The sequence below is a fragment of the Prionailurus viverrinus genome, unplaced genomic scaffold, assembly GCF_022837055.1.
Source record: "Prionailurus viverrinus isolate Anna unplaced genomic scaffold, UM_Priviv_1.0 scaffold_40, whole genome shotgun sequence".
In the NCBI taxonomy this organism is placed as follows: Eukaryota; Metazoa; Chordata; class Mammalia; order Carnivora; family Felidae; genus Prionailurus; species Prionailurus viverrinus.
The window spans coordinates 2,266,804-2,285,736 of NW_025927608.1; the positions used below are offsets into that span (position 1 = coordinate 2,266,804).

General features: G+C 56.5%; 1 protein-coding gene and 1 long non-coding RNA gene across 2 annotated transcripts in view; one reads left to right on the forward strand and one right to left on the reverse strand.

Annotated features, from left to right (window-relative positions):
- TMC3 (transmembrane channel like 3) overlaps positions 1-13,130 on the forward strand; it is a 29,379-nt gene extending 16,249 nt beyond the window's left edge. The window contains exons 10-19 of the mRNA XM_047846821.1: positions 1,578-1,823; positions 2,481-2,609; positions 3,362-3,429; positions 5,201-5,329; positions 6,448-6,558; positions 7,204-7,329; positions 7,698-7,776; positions 8,907-8,949; positions 10,507-10,762; positions 11,843-13,130. Of these exons, the coding sequence (XP_047702777.1) occupies positions 1,578-1,823; positions 2,481-2,609; positions 3,362-3,429; positions 5,201-5,329; positions 6,448-6,558; positions 7,204-7,329; positions 7,698-7,776; positions 8,907-8,949; positions 10,507-10,762; positions 11,843-12,686 (2,031 nt within the window). The 3' untranslated portion in view covers positions 12,687-13,130. The remainder of the gene's footprint in view (positions 1-1,577; positions 1,824-2,480; positions 2,610-3,361; positions 3,430-5,200; positions 5,330-6,447; positions 6,559-7,203; positions 7,330-7,697; positions 7,777-8,906; positions 8,950-10,506; positions 10,763-11,842) is intronic.
- Positions 1,925-18,155, reverse strand: LOC125159029 (uncharacterized). The gene is made up of 3 exons (XR_007149658.1): positions 18,129-18,155; positions 15,266-15,314; positions 1,925-2,594 (listed from the first exon to the last, which is right to left on the reverse strand). It is a non-coding gene; the product is annotated as an uncharacterized LOC125159029 (long non-coding RNA).
- Between the last annotated feature and the right edge of the window lie 778 nt (positions 18,156-18,933).

Sequence of the window (18,933 nt, forward strand, 5' to 3'; positions counted from 1 at the left end):
GAGCACACACACACGCATGCATGCCCACTTGTGCACACACGCACACGCACGCACGCGCATGCCTGCATGCACACACACAAACACACGCGCACACACACACGCATGCATGCCCACTTGTGCACACACGCACATACCAACACACGCATGCCTGCACGCACACATACAAACACACGCACACATGCACACACGTGCAGCACATACATGTGCACATGCATACACACGTATAAACATGCATGTACGTGCACACACATGTACACACGCATGCGTACATCCATACACATGCACACATGCACACACATGGGTGTGCGCGCACACATACAAACACATGCACACACGTGCAGCACACATACACATGCATGTGCGTGCACACAGATATACACGTGCACGCACGCACACATACACATGCATACACGTACTCACACATGTGCGCACGTGTACACACACGCACACACACGCACACCCACCGGGGCCATCACCCTTGCAGACATTGTCACTGCTTACTCTTGCCCTCCATTCGTCTCGTTCACCACTCAACTCAGCTGTGGCCTTCTCAAGGTAAAGAGAGCAGAATTAGCCCCGTTTCCAAGCTAAAGAAACTGAGGCCGGGGGCGCCTGGGTGGCGCAGTCGGTTAAGCGTCCGACTTCAGCCAGGTCACGATCTCGCGGTCCGTGAGTTCGAGCCCCGCGTCGGGCTCTGGGCCGATGGCTCAGAACCTGGAGCCTGTTTCCGATTCTGTGTCTCCCTCTCTCTCTGCCCCTCCCCCGTTCATGCTCTGTCTCTCTCTGTCCCAAAAATAAATAAACGTTGAAATAAAAATTAAAAAAAAAAAAAAAAAAAAAAAGAAACTGAGGCCGGAGCTTATGGCTGGCGAGTGACCCAGCCGGGAGAGGGCAGCGGGGGCTTCTCGACTCCGCTCCCTTGCCCGGGGTGCCCCGCCTCTGTGAGCTCCATCCATCAGGACGAGGCGGGCATCTGCGGCGACAGCGGACCATCCCGGGAAGGGAGGCTGACCGTGAGACTCACTGAGGCGCTGGGGAGAACGCGAGCATGCGTGGGGACAGTTCAGAGGGGGCCCCCCTCCCGGCCCCGCCCAGGGCAGCTCCGGCGCCCCTTGTAAGCCCGCGGCACCAATGAGGCGCCCCACGTGGTGGGGGAGGGGGGAGGGGGCCTCGGCCGGCACCACCTTCCGAAGGCTCCCACGGGCAGAAGCGGCCGTGGCGCCACACGGACGGGGCCCTTACTCGCGATGCGCCCGCACACCGCCCTGGAGCGTCCCCGTCAGCCTCAGCCTGCTCCTCTGTAACACGGGGTGACAACTGTCCCGACGCGCTCGCGGGGGCGAGAAGATGCACCGGGTGTTAACCTGGACGGTGTCTGGAGGCCGGGGATGAAGGGGCCAACCACCCAGCTAGAGAGAGAGAGTGGACAGATAGACGGAGACGGACAGGGAGACAGACACAGTGAGAAAGAGAGAGGCGGAGGGAGATTATTCCCAAGCAGCGCTGTTCTGGGTGTCTACGATTCTTATTTACAAACACGCAGCAATCTTTTTTGCTTCCTTCCGTCGCCCCCGCAGGAAGCTGCCACCAGCAGTAACGCGAGCCACTGGACGGGGTCTACTGTCTTCTTTGCCGCCAGTGCGGCCCCTGAAGGGGAGAAATGGGCCACGCGTGGGCCCGGGACCGGGCTCGGGAGAAGTGGAATGTGGACCCCAGAGGAGGCTGGCCTGCCGACCACCCCCTTGCCCCTCGCGGGGGCCAATAAGACCGCCATCTACACCCAGAGTCTTCAAGACCAGTGCTGGGAGACATACGTCGGCCAGGTGGCTCCCTCGGTCCCTCGTAAAGCCCCTCCACAGCCATTCATCACTTCGTTCTGAAGGGTCACTACCTCTGTTTTATAGGAAAGGAAACTCAGGTTCAGTGAGCGTTTCCGATTTTCTCCGATTCGATGGTAACAATTGGCACAAAGACCCGTGCAGTGTTGGCTACGTGCCGGCCCCGTGTTAAGCGCTTAGTCCTCATGAGACCCTATCGTGACCCTCCTTGTAGACACACGCAGGGAAACTGAGACTCCAGGGGTGAAGGTACTTGCCCGTGGACACAGACAGTAAAGAGCAGAAGGAAGGCCTGAACCCGGGCATCCGCTCCAGGCTCGGCCTCCCCGTACAGGATCTCATGCAGAGAATCTCAGCAACCCCCCCACACCCCCCAGGTTATTGTCTGTCCTGTGAACTTGAATCACTGGCCCCAAGTGGTCTCCAGTGCCTCAGAACCACAGACCTCAGGTTCTGTCCTGGTTTCGTGTCGGGTTGGACTCAGATACCAAAATTCAAATTCAGATGAACAAATATTCGTTGAACGCCCATTAGGCACCAGACGCGAAGACGCCACGGTGGGGGGGTGGGGGTGGCGTGGGGACTGGCAGAGGTTGGGAGCCCTGCAGGAGGAGGTGGCCCCAAGGACCCCCTGTGTTCCAGGAGATGCTGAAGCTTTCCATCATCGACATGCTCTTCACCGTGGCCAGCATTCTGCTCATCGACTTCTTCCGAGGACTTTTCGTCCGGTACCTGAGCGACTACTGGTGCTGGGACCTGGAAAGCAAGTTTGTAAGTGAGATGCTGGGTCCACGGGGAAGCTCCTATGGCTGCACCCTCCTCTCCTGATGTGGCTGAAACGGGAGGGAAGAGGGGAGGGTGCACAGGGCTGACTTGCCTTCTCGTTCTCAGCCGTACTGTTTCCTGGGGTGGCCACGCAGACCGCGATCTCTCTCTGTCTGTAACACCAAAGAATCCTTTGCACGTGACTATCATGAACTGGTTTGCACAAGGAACTTTGGAACCGTTTATTTATTTTTTTAACATTTATTTATTATCTTTGAGAGAGAGAGAGACAGAGACAGAGTGTGAGCAGGGGAGGGGCAGAGAGAGAGGGAGGCACAGAATCCGAAGCAGGCTCCAGGCTCCGAGCTGCCAGCACAGAGCCCGACGCGGGGCTCGCACTCACGAACCGTGAGATCATGACCTGAGCCGGAGTTGGATGCTTAACCCACTGAGCCACCCAGGCACCCCTGGAACCGTTTTTTTATTTTATTTTATTTTTTTAATTTTTTTTTTCAACGTTTATTTATTTTTGGGACAGAGAGAGACAGAGCATGAACGGGGGAGGGGCAGAGAGAGAGGGAGACACAGAATCGGAAGCAGGCTCCAGGCTCTGAGCCATCGGCCCAGAGCCCGACGCGGGGCTCGAACTCATGGACCGTGAGATCGTGACCTGGCTGAAGTCGGACGCTTAACCGACTGCGCCACCCAGGCGCCCCAGGAACCGTTTTTTTAATGTGAAAGTTCCTTTTCTCTTGTAGCCTGAATACGGGGAATTCAAAATAGCAGAGAACGTGTTACATTTAGTCTACAACCAAGGAATGATTTGGTAAGTATCAAAGCTCCTTCTTACCTTTGTGTACCTCTCATCCAGGCTAAGATTTTTTTTTTAAGTTTATTTATTTATTTTGAGAGAGGGAGCGTGAGCGGGGGAGGGGGGCAGGGAGAAAGAGACAGAGACAGAATCCCAAGCAGGCTCCGTGCCGTCAGCGCTGAGCCCGACGCAGGCCTCCAACTCACAAACCGTGAGACCCTGACCTGAGCCGAAATCAAGAGTCAGACGCTTAACTAACTGAGCCCCCCAGGCGCCCCCGGACTAAGATTTTGCCTTACTGGGTCTGGACGGGACACGATTGTTAACAGTCATAAGAATTAAAAGCGACATAAACAGTTCCTAACTAGACCATCTTGCAAGTGTAGTTAATTTTACTATGGCTTTTTAGCAATGGCTTTCTAAGCATTTTGCAGAAAGGAACGAGAAAAGAAATAGTCTGTATTTAGGCCACTATTAGTCACAGCCCCCCCCCCAAATACATATATATATATATATATATATATATCTGCACAGGAACCATTAGAATAAGCTGCTGGGAGGTTGGGGGACGGGTGGGAACACAGTCTGCTGAGCCCCCAGGAGTTCCAGGGAGTGGCTGTGTCACAGCTGGGTCCAGGCCCGCCCTCAGCCCCCCACTGTCCCTCCTATGTGCCTCCATATTTTCATGGAGACACTGAGCCCAGAGCATGGCCATCGTCCAGACGGAGAGACCCATCCTGGGATGAAATCCATTCACGCGGGGCAACTCCTGGCCAAGGCAATCTTTTTCCTAAAGACACCGAAGACACAAAGGGACCCCCACATACGCGCGTGTCTGTGGGAGCACGGCGGGGAGCTCCCCGAGTCAAGCCTCTGCCTCTGGCTTTGCCTGTCGGACCACACGCAGTGCTGTCTGTTCAAATACAGGCAAGGAAAAGAAGTTTCCATCCTTCTTTTCGGAGGCTCCGTGCATTCAGAAAACACAATCTCTCTCCCTAATCATTCAGTAAAAGGCATGAGGCACAGAGAAGCATCGAGTAACATTTCTCAAAGTCTGTACCCTTTTGCACAGTTTTCACAAATGCAGTATTTAAGGCCACACCCAACGCTTATTTAATATTTTGCTCAGCATCAGGCACTTTTATAAGTACAGTAATCTCGCATCGTGGCAAGAAGGGTGAGTGCAGTTCATAAGATAGTTTGAGAGGGAGGCCACTTTCATAGACCTTTTGTGACATTATCTTCTAATGGTTCTGTTTTACTGGGAGTTCTTGTTAATCTCGTAGTGGCGACCTTGCAGGTTAAACTTCATCACCTGGGGCGGGGGGGGGGGGGGGATGTGTAGAAAAACCCGGTGTATGCGGGGTTCAGCACTGTCCCCCAGCGCGGGGGTCTTGGAACAGAGCCCTGCAGACCAGGAGGGGACTGCCGTATGGGCAATTTTGTCAAAGCGAGAAAGCAAAGATTCTCTTGGGATTTCTATTCGCGACAAGAGGTACTAAGGCGGGTCTCTCGGGAAAGCGGGGTGGCCCGAGGCCGACTGTCAGGTGTTGGGGCGAACGTGTGTGTCCCCCGCCGCACGAGGAGGCAGACACAAGCGCCAAGCACACCCGCGCGGCAGGGGCACGTCACAGGGTCACTCCTCGCCCGCGGGGGTGATCGGCCGTGTCCGCGAGCCAGGCGGCCCGGCTCCCGGTCCCTCCGGGGTGTCTCCGGTTCTTTAGGCATCGCGGGGACGCCCCAAGCGTCCGAAGCGGCACAGCTCACCGCCTCCCCTGTGCTGCAGGATGGGGGCCTTCTTCTCCCCGTGCCTCCCGGCCTTCAACGTGCTCAAGCTGATCGGGCTCATGTACCTGAGGAGCTGGGCCGTGCTCACCTGCAACGTGCCCCACCAGCAGGTGTTCCGAGCCTCCAGGTGAGTGGGAACCGCGGCCGCTGCGCACGGAGGGCTCGTCGGGCCTCCCGCCCCCGGGGCCACGTGCCTCGAGGGGTGTCCCCGCGGCCGCCTGGCCCTGGCCCGTCCGCCCTCCGGTCGCACGTCCCCTGAAGCCCCCGCCCGTGCCCCGCCCTCAGATCGACTCCGCTTCACTCCTCCCCAGCTCCTCACATTTGTTTTGAAACGCCTTCCTGGTCTAAGAACCATCTAGAAAAGGCACAAGGCGTAAGCGTGCACGAACCGGATGCGAGTAGGGAACCGGCACCCAGATCAAGAAGCAGACCCAGAGTCATACCCGGAAGCCCCCCTTGTACTCAGTTCCCCTTGTTACCGAGTCCTAAGGGCGCCCCGTTTCCCGGTTTCTCGCTTTGTGTACCGTCAGCCCTGTGCTCGTGCGGTGCTTCCTAAGGAGAGCACCCCAGGGCCTTTATCCCTGCTCCTGTCGGTGGGCGCGTGGGGTGTTCCCCGCGCTGCTAGGAACAGCACTGCCTTCAACAGTCCCGAGAGCGTCCTTTTAAACTTTTTAAAAAATGTTTCTTTGTTTTGAGAAAGAGAGAGCGAGCGAGCAGGGGAGGGTCAGAGAGAGAGGGAGAGCGAGTCTCGAGCAGGCCCCGTGCAGCCGCACAGAACCTGATGTGAGCAGAACCCACGAACCTTGAGATCATGACCTGAGCAGAAACCAAGAGTCAGACGCTTAACTGACTGAGCCACTCCTGTGCCCCCCGGGCATCTTTTGTTTTTAATTTTTAAAATATTTATTTATTTTTGGAAGAGAGACAGAGACAGAGTGCAGGCAGGGGAAAGGCAGAGAGAGAGAGGGAGACACAGAGTCCGAAGCAGGCGCCAGGCTCCGAGCTGTCAGCACAGAGCCCGACGCGGGGCTCGAACCCACAAACCGTGAGATCACGACCTGAGCCGAAGTCGGAGGCTCAACCGACTGAGCTCCCTCCCCCGCCCCAATGCCCCGGGAGCCTCCTGCAGGAGGAGGATTTTTCTGTCTAAAGAGTCAGGGCCTCGGTGTGGGTGTCGGTTTGGGCATATCATCGTGTCAACTGTCACAGAAGGGACTCGGCAGGCGGCACGCGGTTTCTTCGCAGATCCAACAACTTCTACCTGGCGATGCTCCTGTTCATGCTGTTTCTGTGCATGCTGCCCACCGTCTTTGCTATTGCTCGGTACAAGCCGTCTCTGAACTGCGGGCCCTTCAGGTAAGTTACTTCGGGTCTGTCTCCTCTGCCCTGAGCGACTGAGCTCTAGGGGAAGGGCCCCTGCCTCGAAGGGAATTCTCTTCCCGGCCGACGGAACAGGTCAACAGCAGAGAAGGGTCTCGAACCCACAGCCTGGGAGTCCAGGACCGGCGAGCGCCCTTTCCCTGACGGCAGGCTGGGAAAGCATCTCCGTGCTCTTCTGGAAAAGATAGCGCCCATCAAAACAGTACAGCCTGCTGTGCGACAGAGGAGGTCACCTGGGCGCTCGTCCCTTCCAGAGCTCAGGAAGCCGTTATCAAACGCTAACCCACGTCCCTTTTGATTCTCTAACTGCATCAGGGTAGCAGGGCCCAGAGCTCTCTGCCTAGCTTTCCCTTCGGGTCGGTTTCAAAACTATCGGGGACATTTACTGTCCTTAAAACGCACACGCACACACGGTGATCGCTGACTCCACCTTCAAATCTCCCATCAGTCGACAAGTCCTACAAAAGCTTAGGAATGTTGCATGTCTTACACTTTGGGGTATCTACCCTCCCTTGGCACCTGACTCCGAGGACGGGGCTCCGGCCATACGGCTGTTGCTTGACGGTCCGTAGAGTCCTCCTGCCAAAAGCAACGCCATGTGGGGTTCTGTCTTCCTCGCAGCGGACAAGAGAAGATGTACGACGTCGTGTCGGAGACCATCGAGGAGGACTTCCCCGCGTGGTTCGGCTCCATGGTGGGGTACGTCAGCAGCCCCGTGGTCATCCTGCCGGCCACACTGCTGCTGTTGTGAGTACCACACGCGACGCACACACCCCCCTCCCCACCAGGCTTGGGGGACTTCTGCACCCGCCAGGCTTGGGGGACTTCTGCAGCCCTGGCCACCGAGAGAGCGCTGCTCTCCAATAACCAAATAAAAGCCACGAGTTCATTGCAAAGTCCCGCGTAGAGCTTGATGACCCAGGCGGGAGTCGCGGAGGGAGGTTCGGCGGGCTTCGTTCCGCGAGGCCGCTGCGATGGGGCCGAATGCCGCTATCGTCGTCTTGTCGGACAGACGCTGAAATCATCCCGCACCAGCCTGGCCGCGAGCGCGCCCCGGGCGGCCGGCAGCGGGAGGCGAGGGGGGCTCACGCGTGGCCTGTGTTCTTCCGTCCCAGCATGGTCATCTATTACCTTCAGAGCATCGCAAGATCCTTAAAGCTCAGCAACCAGCAGCTCAGAATGCAAATCCAAAACGTAAGCACCGCCTCGTCTCTGCCGTCGTGACTGCGTGTCGGCCGCGGGGCAGCTCTCGCCCGCAAGGGACTACCGGTGAGGTCACGTTTCCGGATTCCGAGGACTCTTGGCCACCTCCGGGGCACAAGGCCACGCCTCCCCCAGGCTCCAGCAGAGTTCTTTCTAAGAAATCCCAGGGACGGCTCCCATTGGCCCAGGAACTAGCTGACTCCCCCAGCCCCCCCCCCCCCCCACCACCGCGGCCTTGCTGATGCCCTGAGCGCGTCAGCGCCCTCTTGTGGCTGCCCCAGGGATGCAGGGTGCAGGGCTCTTCTGTGGGCCGCGACCCACTCAGAGGAAGGAAAAAGGGCCCCTTTCCCGTTCTGTGTCAACTTGCACATCTGAGCCCACGCACCCTGGACCCAAAGACGCACCTTTTTCCTGACTCTCAGGCTCTGGTGTCGTCACCCCCCTCTCCCATCTGGGACTTAGCTCTCAGGACGGTCAGAAGGAGACTAACAGGTCCAGCGTGGGCACGGTGTCCCCTCTCTGCACACCACCCCGGCCAGGACGGGGTGAGGCAAGGGAGGCACGGGCTCTGGGGCTCCCGCTGACCCTGCCCCACGCAGCCGAGAGTGGGCGGTGCCTCCCTACGATTCCACTCCTGGCTGCCTCCTCGCCCCACCCCAGTCCCAGAGCCCCACGCAAAAAACATCCGCCTTTTTCAGCTTTGAAAAACATAACTCCTGTGAGTGTCGGCTCAGGCAAAGAAACAGTTCCGTGAACAATCATAAGAAACGGATGTAGAGCTACAGAAGGCGTTTTGGGGAAACATACATGTCCCATGCTGATCTGTATTTTCTCATCTGTGTCTCGGGTTGACCATATTGGCAGAATCGACACCCGGTCTGTCGAACAGCTGGCCCTAAAAATAAAACCTGCTGGGTAAAACTTCAGCTCTGGGGTGTCGGCGTTAATTCATTTAAGCAAGGCCCGAGTCCCTGAGTACGCTGTCCCCAAGTGATAGCAGTCGTAGGCTCTTGGCCCGAGGCGTGAGCCGTCACACGTGAACTCCCCCCCTCCCCCAGAATAGTGTTCATTACTTCTTCCTGCTAAAACCAAAACAAACATGCTTATTATTTGCATTTTAGGCCAGATCTGAAGACAAGAAAAAGGTTGCCCAAATGGTAGAGGGTAAGTAGAAACAAAAATGCCTTCTGCCTCAGTTGGGGCAGGGGGGGCATTTAAAAATACAGCAGTTCGGGGGCACCTGGGTGGCTGAGTCAGTTGAGCGTCCGACTTTGGCTCAGGTCGTGATCTCACGGTTTGTGGGTTCTGGGCTCTGTGCTGACCACTTGGAGCCTGGAGCCTGCTTCCGATTCTGTGTCTCCCTCTCTCTCTGCCCCTCCCCTGCTCGCACTCTGCCTCCTGCTGTCTCAAAAATAAACAAACATTAAAAACAATGTTTGAAATACAGCCGTTTAAGGTGTGCTACCAATACAAATGCCTGATAAACTGTGGTTTTCACAATGAACTAGGCACAATAAAATAGGGCTATAAATATTGGTTTAAACTCAGAATTTTTCCGTCATACCCAGGCCTGTGAATAGCACCGAAACATGTCTGAAATCAGAAGGAGAGTTTGAGTCGGGAGAGAAAAAGCAGCAGAGAAATCTGGAGCAAACCCATACGGACGCCCTTGTCTTGTTAACTTTTCTGTACTTCTCGATGGCCATTTCCTCCTTGCGAGACCCCCCCTCCCCACGTCGGTGCCCCAGGTGCAGCCTTCTGAGGGCACCTCGTCCCACTCCCGCAGGGCAATGCCAGCTGGGCCTGGCCTTCCCTCCCCAAATTCTCCAGGGGCCCCGACAAACTTGTTCCCGCCCAGGCTCCCCCTCCTGCAGAGAGCTGGTGTGGCCGGAAGGAAGGAGGTGGGCCCCCGGGGCCCCCCGTCTGCCCCCGGGGCCACGAAGAGACCACGGAGGGATCACCCCGCAGTGCTGAAACGGCACAGGCCACGTTCTCCTGCAGAAAATGAATGAGATTGAGGCCCTAAAAGGCTCCGCGGGCCGGCTCTGTGTCTGCTGTGCTGCAGAGCTAATTAGATCCGGCCCCCTTGTGGGGATGTGGGGGGTTGGGGGGCGCTGAGGAAGAGCCAGGAGGCCCAAGGGTTAGCCTTGCCCCTCCCGCTTTTCAGAAAGCACCCTATGTATGAAAGTCCGCTACAGAAAGAGACTGAAGCTCACACGATCAAACCCCACTGAAAGTCAAGGACTACTTGCCAACGGGACATAATTTAGTTCGGGTGGTCCTTAAAACCGAGGGCCCCGGGAGCTCTCTCGGGAGGGCAGTGGCTTTGTCACATGGCCCTCTTTCAGCTCCAGGCTACGTCTTCTTCCAGAATGCTCTGTGAACTGCTTCCAAAAGCTCATAATTGTTGTATAAGCTTTATGATATGCATTGTGTAGGTAAACGACCAGAGCCCCAAAGCTGGGCAATGAGCCGCTTTGCCTCTGGGGGCCTCACATGATGCATCTATAAAGCCTCGGGGTTCATGGGAGTCCACACTCCCTCCCAGCTCCCCGTGAGGATATGATCGGGGTTACGGAACGTTGGCTGCCCGCGGGATAGGTGTGTCCCCAGGCACACAACGGTTTCCACACCCAGCAGCTGGAGGTCCTGACGTTCCTGCAGCTAAACCAGCCCGAACGGGTCACCCCTGCCTTCTCACGTCCCACCCTCTTCCCGCAGCCCGAATCCAAACCCAAGACGAAAGCAGCAAGAGGCTTCCCAAGGACAGTGACCTCGGCAGCCAGCTGTCCTCAGCTCACTCGGGGACACCCCAGAGCAACGGCGCCGTGGTCAATTGGGACTCATGCAGCAGTGAGAGTGGCAGGGTAGAGGCCGCTGCCCAGCACACACCCCCGAGTCCCCAGCCAGGCCCCCGCAGCCCCAGCTCGCCTCTTCCCGGCACGTCCAAACCCAGGCCGGGGCAGGACGCGAACAGGTGAGCTTATCTGCAGACCAGCTGGAAACCTCCCTCCCTGACCGTGACACCTGCCGGTGATGGCCAGGGCGGTGAAGTGCAGGTTGAAGAACCTTAGGGATCTGAGGGCCTCAGCAGTTTCAGGAGGCCAGGCCGTCGAATGCCAGCTCTGCCAGACGGCCACGGGGCCAGCTGGTACTGAGAAGAAATGGGGGGACAAAGTGGGTCAAACAGGACACATTCTTCCCCCTCCGCCTTTTGCCGGATCACCTGTAAGCAAACATTCCTGCCAACCTAGGGTAGGTGTGTCTACAGCCTCAGGGGAAAAAAATGCCTTTTGTAATTGTTGGTTCTTTTATTTTTTTTAACTCCACACTGGCCACATTATCGGCAAGATCTTTTATATTTCAGTTCCGGGCTGGCCAAGTTATTGGCAAGGTCCTTCTGTGTTACCTGGGGTCCGTTGTCGTTGTTTGAGCCTTCCTCACACATAAGACAGCAGCGGATGCACTCTGGGAGTGCGCACTGACCCCCGACTCACGGAGGATGTGGTTGGAGTTGATCGCGACAACCGTGACAGCAATTCAGATAAAATGCTGGGGGGAGGGGGTGGGGTTTGTTGGGGTTTGGGCTTTTTTTTCTTAAAGACAGTGACCAAGTTCACGGAGGACTTGAAATCTTGCGATAGGAGAGTGTATCTACGGGGCCTTGACAGGGAGGAGGGATCCCATTACCATCGGGTGGGCAGGAAGTGATGGCACGGAGGAGCGTTCCCGACACGCGCTGGCCTAATATTAGCCCCACTGTGTGCTCCTGGACAAAACGGGGGCTCAGGGTGAGATAGGTTAGCAGAGCGCCCTCTGCCCTACTCCTTCCATGGAGATGCACCGCACACATCATTCCGGTAGGTGTTTTAGAATTCCAGGAGCAAAGGCTTCTGTTTTCTCCCAGGTCCCCAAACCATCCTGTGCGTGCATCCGCAGAGGACATGTTAACACTCTAGAACGTGGTCAGGGAAAGGCCGAGAACACGGCCTCCCTGGCTGGCGGCGCTCGGGAGGCAGGGGCTCGGACCAGGCGCTTACCCACCTCTGTCTTACAGGCGCCCGCGTGGTCCTTGTGTGAGCACAGGTGACCGGCACAGGAGCAGACCCCGCTCACCTGTGATGCTGACAAAGCCCATCGAAGACGCTCACTCAGAACCTCTTTTCCGAAAAGGCTTTCAGCACATCAGCCCTCCCCTTGGTAGACCGGGCCCCTCGGCCTGGGCACCACATGGTCGCAGGCCCCAGGCCCCCAGCTACTACATCATTAATGAGCGAGACTCTCACAAAAATTCCCATCCAACTTTCTGGCCAGAGAGACATTTCCGGATGGATGCCCTGGGGGACCTGGTGGAGGTGTACCCCAGGAGCACACGACAAGCTGTGTCCCGGGGCCCCCGGCAGGGTGGCTCTCCGCAGCTGAGTGAGGAAGACGAGGATGCCCCGCGGAGGCAGCTGATGGAAGGTTCTTTCCACCCACACGCCCCGACGGGCCTCCGAGGGGTTCCTCACTTCTATGTTGGCGAAAGATCAGAGAGGCAGACCCCAGCCTCCAAGCGCCAGGGAAGGGTGCCCCACGGGTCCTGGAGTGACGGCTTGGAGACTCATCTCGACAGGCCGGTGTACGTGCACAAGAAACCACGCTCCCGGGGCTCCCAGTACCCACAGCACCCCCCGAACCTCAGGGACAGGCCCGAATTTGAGCCTCCCCTGACGGAATCGGACTCCGTGTCAGCAGCGTCCAGCAGCGATCAGCGGGACAGCAGCCGTGAGCGATACTTCTGGGTCCCCCACGGCAAGGGCAGGTTCCCAAGGCCTGCGCTCCAGCTCGGCAGGAGAAAGGCCACATCCAGGCAGGAGCTGATCGCGGATCTGAATGACCTGGTTTGTTCTAACGTCTAGAGACTTCGTCCTGTTGGTTCGGAGCCCAGTTGGAGTGCTGGTCTGCTGGTCTGACGGCGAATGGTACCCCCCCCCCCCCACTTCTGGGAGGAGACTTGAACACACAGCCCCAGGACAGGGCTACAGTTCCGGTTTCTCCAGCAACTGCCTGCGCTGGGCTGCGTCCACGGGTCTCTTTGTGGCCAGCATGTCCGGAGCATCAGGCTGTCGTTTCAAAAACTTCCATTTCCCCCCCCCACTCCGTTCAGGGCACCCACAGGTCACGGGCAAGCCAGACAGCTCAGCCTGACGGCAGAACCCCTTGTGAGAGGTCTGTGTTGTCCTTACTCACGCGTGTACACCGTTTGAGCCGTGACGCCCGTCACGTCTGTCTCGGCGCACGGAGCTCCCTCCAGGCTCCCTGATGACACCCAGGAACGAGGCACCTGCCCTCCAAGACTTCACGGCGCTTAATTAGTTCATATGAGCCGTCAGTCTAGGAATGGCGCGAGTGAGTACGGTGTGAGAACTTCTCCTGCCGTTTACCGGGCTGCGTGAACGTCCGTATTAACGAGGACGCAAGGCTAGGAAGTAACGGGATCCCCGGGGTTTATTGGTTCCTTTAACTGGGAAGGATGGGAATCAAGCCGGCTTCAGGCTCAGCTGGACCTGGGTGTCGAACGTCTTCAGGATCCCGTGTCTTTTTACCTCCCGGCTCTCCCTGTGTGTCGACCTCATTTTCTCCCACTGGCGACAGGCTTCCTCCAGGTTGTAGGTGGAAGAGGAATTCAGGGAGGCAGAGAACGCCAGGTGGAGACCAGCCAGCCGATGGGCCCGGGGGAAGGAAGGGAGGTGTCCGTCCCGTCACGTGATCTGCACCTGTGGTGGCTGACGCCCCATTCGCGGGCACTGCGCAGGGCTCTGTAGCAGTGGGGGTTCAGTCGGCCGTGGCCAACGGGAGGCCACCCCCTAGTCCTATCTCCATGACCCCTCTCGCCACTCCAGATTGTGTCTTTCAACTTTTCCGCCGCCTCCACCAGCCTGTGGAACAAAGTGGTGTTTGTTCATTTCTGGGCCCTCCCCCCGCCCCCAGAACCGACACGTGACAGGGCTTGTCCTCCTCTTCCATTGCTGTGTGACACTTGGTGGCTGAAAGCAGCACACAGCTTTCATCCTACGGTGTCTGTGGGCCGAGCACAGACGCAGCTGGGTGCTCCGTCCAAGGTCTCCGCCAGGCTGTCCATCGCGGCCGGGGGCCTTTTCGGAGCAGCTCGCGTGACTGTTGGCAGAATTCATCTGCTGGAGGCTGCGGCCGGCCCTCCGCTCCCGGAGGCCGGACACACGTCCCTGCTGCGTGGCCCTCTGCGCAACGCGGCCGTCTGCCTCACCAAGCAGCGAGAGGATACCCCGTCGGCTCTGAATCGCCTCCAGGGAAGTCCCAGACGCTCTTGCCAAAGAGCCCACCTGATCGGGTCAGGCCCCCCCAGAGGGATCTCCCTTCTCATCACGTCAACGTTAACCGGTCAGAGACCTCCATTGCATCTCCAGAACCATCTTTACCGTGGAACAGCACCTGACGGTGGGAGTGAGAGCTCATCATATTCGCGAGTGCCGGAAACGTACAGCAGGGAGCAGGCGACACAGTTGACCTGGGAGCCCGCACTCAGTGTAAGATACAGAGTAATACAAAGCCCCGTGTGGCGAGCACCCCCACTCCCGCTGGGTCAACGACCGCTACAGTGTTGCTTGATTTCCATCTATCACCGTGTTATCAGTCGTGAGAAAATATTACAGATACAACCAGAGTGCATTGTAATCCCTACACAGAGGTCCACACCCCTCTCGCCCTGCCAAGAATTTGGTATACGTCCATAGTTGTTTACAGCTACGTACGGGGTGTGTGTGTGTGTGTGTGTGTGTGTAAATATGTGTGTAGAAACATCCGTAACCATACACAAGCGCGTTTTGCTTAAGCAAATACTATCGTATTGCCTGTATCACTTTATATCTTTATGTGTTCGAGGCCTATCGACAAAACATAAAGATCAAGTTCACTTGTAACTGCTGCCTAGTATTTCACCGTAGGAATAAACTCAGTACCGTTCCATTTCCTGTCGATGGGCGTTGAAGTCATCCCCGCGTCAGCTAAAGATCGTGCGGTAGGGGCGCCTGGGTGGCGCAGTCGGTTAAGCGTCCGACTTCAGCCAGGTCACGATCTCACGGTCCGTGAGTTCGAGCCCCGCGTCAGGCTCTGGGCTGATGGCTCGGAGCCTGGAGCCTGTTTCCGATTCTCTGTCTCCCTCTCTCTCTGCCCCTCCCCCCTTCATGCTCTGTCTCTCTCTGTCCCAAAAATAAATAAACGTTGAAAAAAAAATTTAAAAAAAAAAAAAGATCGTGCGGCAATCAACATCTTCTACAGGGTCTCGGCTGCCCCCCGTGCTGATGCTGACTGACGGGGGTGCCGGTTCTCCCGAAGGGCAGGTCCCTGGTGCACAGGACAGGTGTGTGTTCACTTTCAGCGGCTGCTCCTCTGTGAATCCCCGTGCGCCCTGACCTTCATGCCAGCCCCCTCTGCGGATGATGAGGGCCATTTTACTTACCATGTCACCAGAACTTGGTATCGTCACCACATGAGGCAATTTTTGCCACCTGCCAGAAAAAAAAAAAATTCCAGGTTAATTAAAAAAAATTTTTTTTAGTAGTTACATATTTTTTTTATTTAAAAAAAAATTTTTTTTTAACGTTTATTTACTTTCAAGACAGAGAGACAGAGGATGAACAGGGGAGGGTCAGAGAGGGAGACACAGAATCTGAAGCAGGCTCCAGGCTCTGAGCTGTCAGCACAGAGCCCGACGCGGGGCTCGAACCCACGAACCGTGAGATCATGACCTGAGCCGAAGTCGGACGCTTAACCGACTGAGCCACCCAGGCGCCCCAGTGGTTACATATTTTTGAGAGAGAGAGGACAAGTGGGGAGGGGCGGGGAGAGAGGGAGACACCGAATCCGAAGCAGGCTCCAGGCTCTGAGCCGTCCGCACAGAACCCGACGCGGGGGGTCAGACTCACAAACCGCGAGATCGTGACCTGAGCGGAAGTCGAATGCTTAACCGACCGAGCCGCCCGGGAGCCCCCAATTCCAAGTTATTTGAATTAATCCGCATTTCTCTGGGTTAGCCTCTTTCCCTGTGTTGACTGGTTGCTCGCATTTTCCCATCTGCGAACGGACAGCCTGTCCGCCTTTTGCTCGGTCTTCTGTTGTCAGAGGCCACCAGCTCTGGTCCTTACCTGAGCCGCAGCCAGCAGAAAGCCCCAGTCCACGCTACCAAAACACCTTCTCGTAACTGACCCTTCACAGCACGGCTTGGGCTTTCGGGGACGGTCCCTGCGGGCGGTGGGGGGCAGGGGGCGATTCACATCCACCCTCCAGTAAAACTATCACTGAGGACATGGTCCACACCGTTATTAAAAATCTCTCCTGGGGCGCCTGGGTGGCCCAGTCGGTTAAGCGGCCGACCTCGGCTCAGGTCACGATCTCACGGTCCGTGGGTTCGAGCCCCGCGTCGGGCTCTGTGCTGACAGCTCAGAGCCTGGAGCCTGTTTCGGATTCTGTGTCTCCCTCTCTCTCTGCCCCTCCCCCGTTCATGCTTTGTCTCTGTCTCAAAAATAAATAAAACGTTAAAAAAAAAAAAATCTCTCCTAACCATGTCTATGCAACAAACTCCTCTCAGGTCTCAGAGATCGGGACAACGGTATCCACTAAATCGAGGTGCGTGAATTCCTGTTGATGGGAACAGTCTGGCAAATGTCTTAGGCCCCTAAAGGCGCCTCCCTCGGTCACTGCTCCTGTCTCCCAATTCGCGAAGGCCAGAGTATTTAGAGAGCAGTTTCTGTGCATCTCGAAAAGACTGACTTCTGTAGGCTCGGGTGGCCCTCCTGTTTTCCGGCGACTCCGCGGACGTGTTTGCCTGTTTTCCCTCTTCAGGATTGCCTCGGTTTGGATTTTACTCTTTGCCCGTTTCGCGGTAAACACTGCGTTTCCTCACAGGAAGCCGGAGGCGGTAAAGCTCGTTACGTAAACAGAGCCTGGGCGTGTGCCACAGCTCTGCCCCTTGCTAGCTACGGGGCCACGGACACCCTAGGGGATTCTCAGTTTCTCAACCTGTGCAATGGGACGGTAGTCAGCATCTCCTAATGCCGTGAGGGCTCAAAGGGACCACCCAGAGCAGGTGCTCGGGACAGTGGCAAGTAGGACCCGCCCAAAACAACCAGCTGCGGCTAAGAACAAGCATATGCGTGCTTACAGGTGAAAACTCGCCTGTGGGGACAGCACCTGCCGGAATGAACGTCAGAAATGCACACCCGATCCCTCGCCATCGTCCAAGTAGAAAGCAAATACCCCATTCAGGAGCTCTTAGGGCTGGAGGGTGTGCACACAGGGGCCCACCCCTCCGCGGTCTGGAGCTGGGGTGGGGTGGAGGCCGCCGGGCTCCCCCCACCCCCCCCCCACCCTGCCATCTACACTGATTTAATATTCAACTAGGATTCCAGCACGATCTGCTCTCACAGCTGGGTTACTCAGAGGCCTGAGGACGTGGTGGGAGGGACTCTGATCAGTGGGGACGGCAGAGGGGCTCCATCCTCCTTCCCATCAGCTCTGAATGTCAGCCCCAGGCCCCGTGAGCGGCTAGTCCCGTGGGCCGACCCCCGCCCCTGCCCGGCCCCCACAACCTCCACAGGTCTCCGGGCTTCTTGTTTTCTGGGAGCAAACATTAAACACTCTTACAGTGTTAACTCTTTTTTAAAATAAAAAAAACCATGTTCCATTTATATAAGAATAAGTCTCTTAAGTGTTTGATGTCTACTTTAAGCCTGGGTGGCTCAGTCGGCTAAGCATCTGACTTCGGCTCAGGTCATGATCTCATGGTTCGTGGGTTCCAGCCCCGCGTCAGGCTCTGGGCTGGCAGCTCAGAGCCTGGAGCCTGTTTCGGATTCTGGGTCTCCCTCTCTGTCTGCCCCTCCCCCACTCATGCTCTGTCTCAAAAATAAAGTAACATTAAAAGAAATTAAAAAAAAAAAAAAAAGAATCCGTAACCTTATGGGGCACCTTGGTGGCTCCGTTGGTTGAGCGTCTGACTCTTGATTTTGACTCAGGTCACGATCTCACAGCTCGTGGGTTTCAACCCCGCATCGGGCTCTGTGCTGATGGCTCAGAGCCTGGAACCTGCTTTGGATTCTGTGCCTCCTTCTCTCTCTGCCCCTCCCCCACTCATGTTCTGTTTCTCAAAAGTAAATAAACATTCAAAAAAAAGAAAAGAAAATCACTTTCTACAGAAAGACTGACTTTCCCCAAGCTGTGCTTTTGTTATGCCCAGAATTCGTGATCCCCAAAGACCACCAGGGAGCCGAGTCCGATGCAAAAGCAAAAGAGCCTTTATTCGAGCTAGCTCCAGCTCAATCCCCTACCTGCACCGACGCAGCGGTGAGATACCAGGGAGAGAGAGCGAGTTTCAAACGCACAAAGGTTTTATAGGGGTCTAGGGGCAGTTGGTGAGGTAATGGCTGTGGCCTCAGCCGATTGGCTGGGGGAGGGGGCGTGGCCTCGGCCGATTGGCTGGGGGAAGGGGCGTGGCCTCGGGCGATTGGCTGGGGAAGGGGCGTGGCCTCGGGCGATTGGCTGGGGAAGGGTCAGAGTCCTGTTAGGCAGGTTGCCAGGTGTGTTTTGATCAGGAAGTTTTTTTTTTTTTTGTTTTTTTTTTTTTTTTTTTTTTTAATTTTTTTTTTTTTTTTTTTTTTCAATGTTTGTTTATTTTTGGGACAGAGAGAGACAGAGCATGAACGGGGGAGGGGCAGAGAGAGAGGCAGACACAGAATCGGAAACAGGCTCCAGGCTCCGAGCCATCAGCCCAGAGCCCGACGCGGGGCTCGAACTCGCGGACCGCGAGATCGTGACCTGGCCGAAGTCGGACGCCCAACCGACTGCGCCACCCAGGCGCCCCTTGATCAGGAAGTTTGAACGGGTGGTGAGCGGGAGGTTACTCAAGGGGAGGAGGCGTGGTCTAGGTGAAGGACACAGACCAAGATGGAGTTGCCGGCATAGGCCGCCCTTTCACTGTGTTTTACCCCCAGACAAAAAAATCTCCGACAGGCCCCAGCTGACAAGGTCTCGAGCTGCAGCTTTACAGAAAGTCTACACTGAATTTGTCAAGGAGGCTTTTATTAATTTAAAAAGGCTTACATGTTAGTAATTAGAATAATTACACACAGTGTA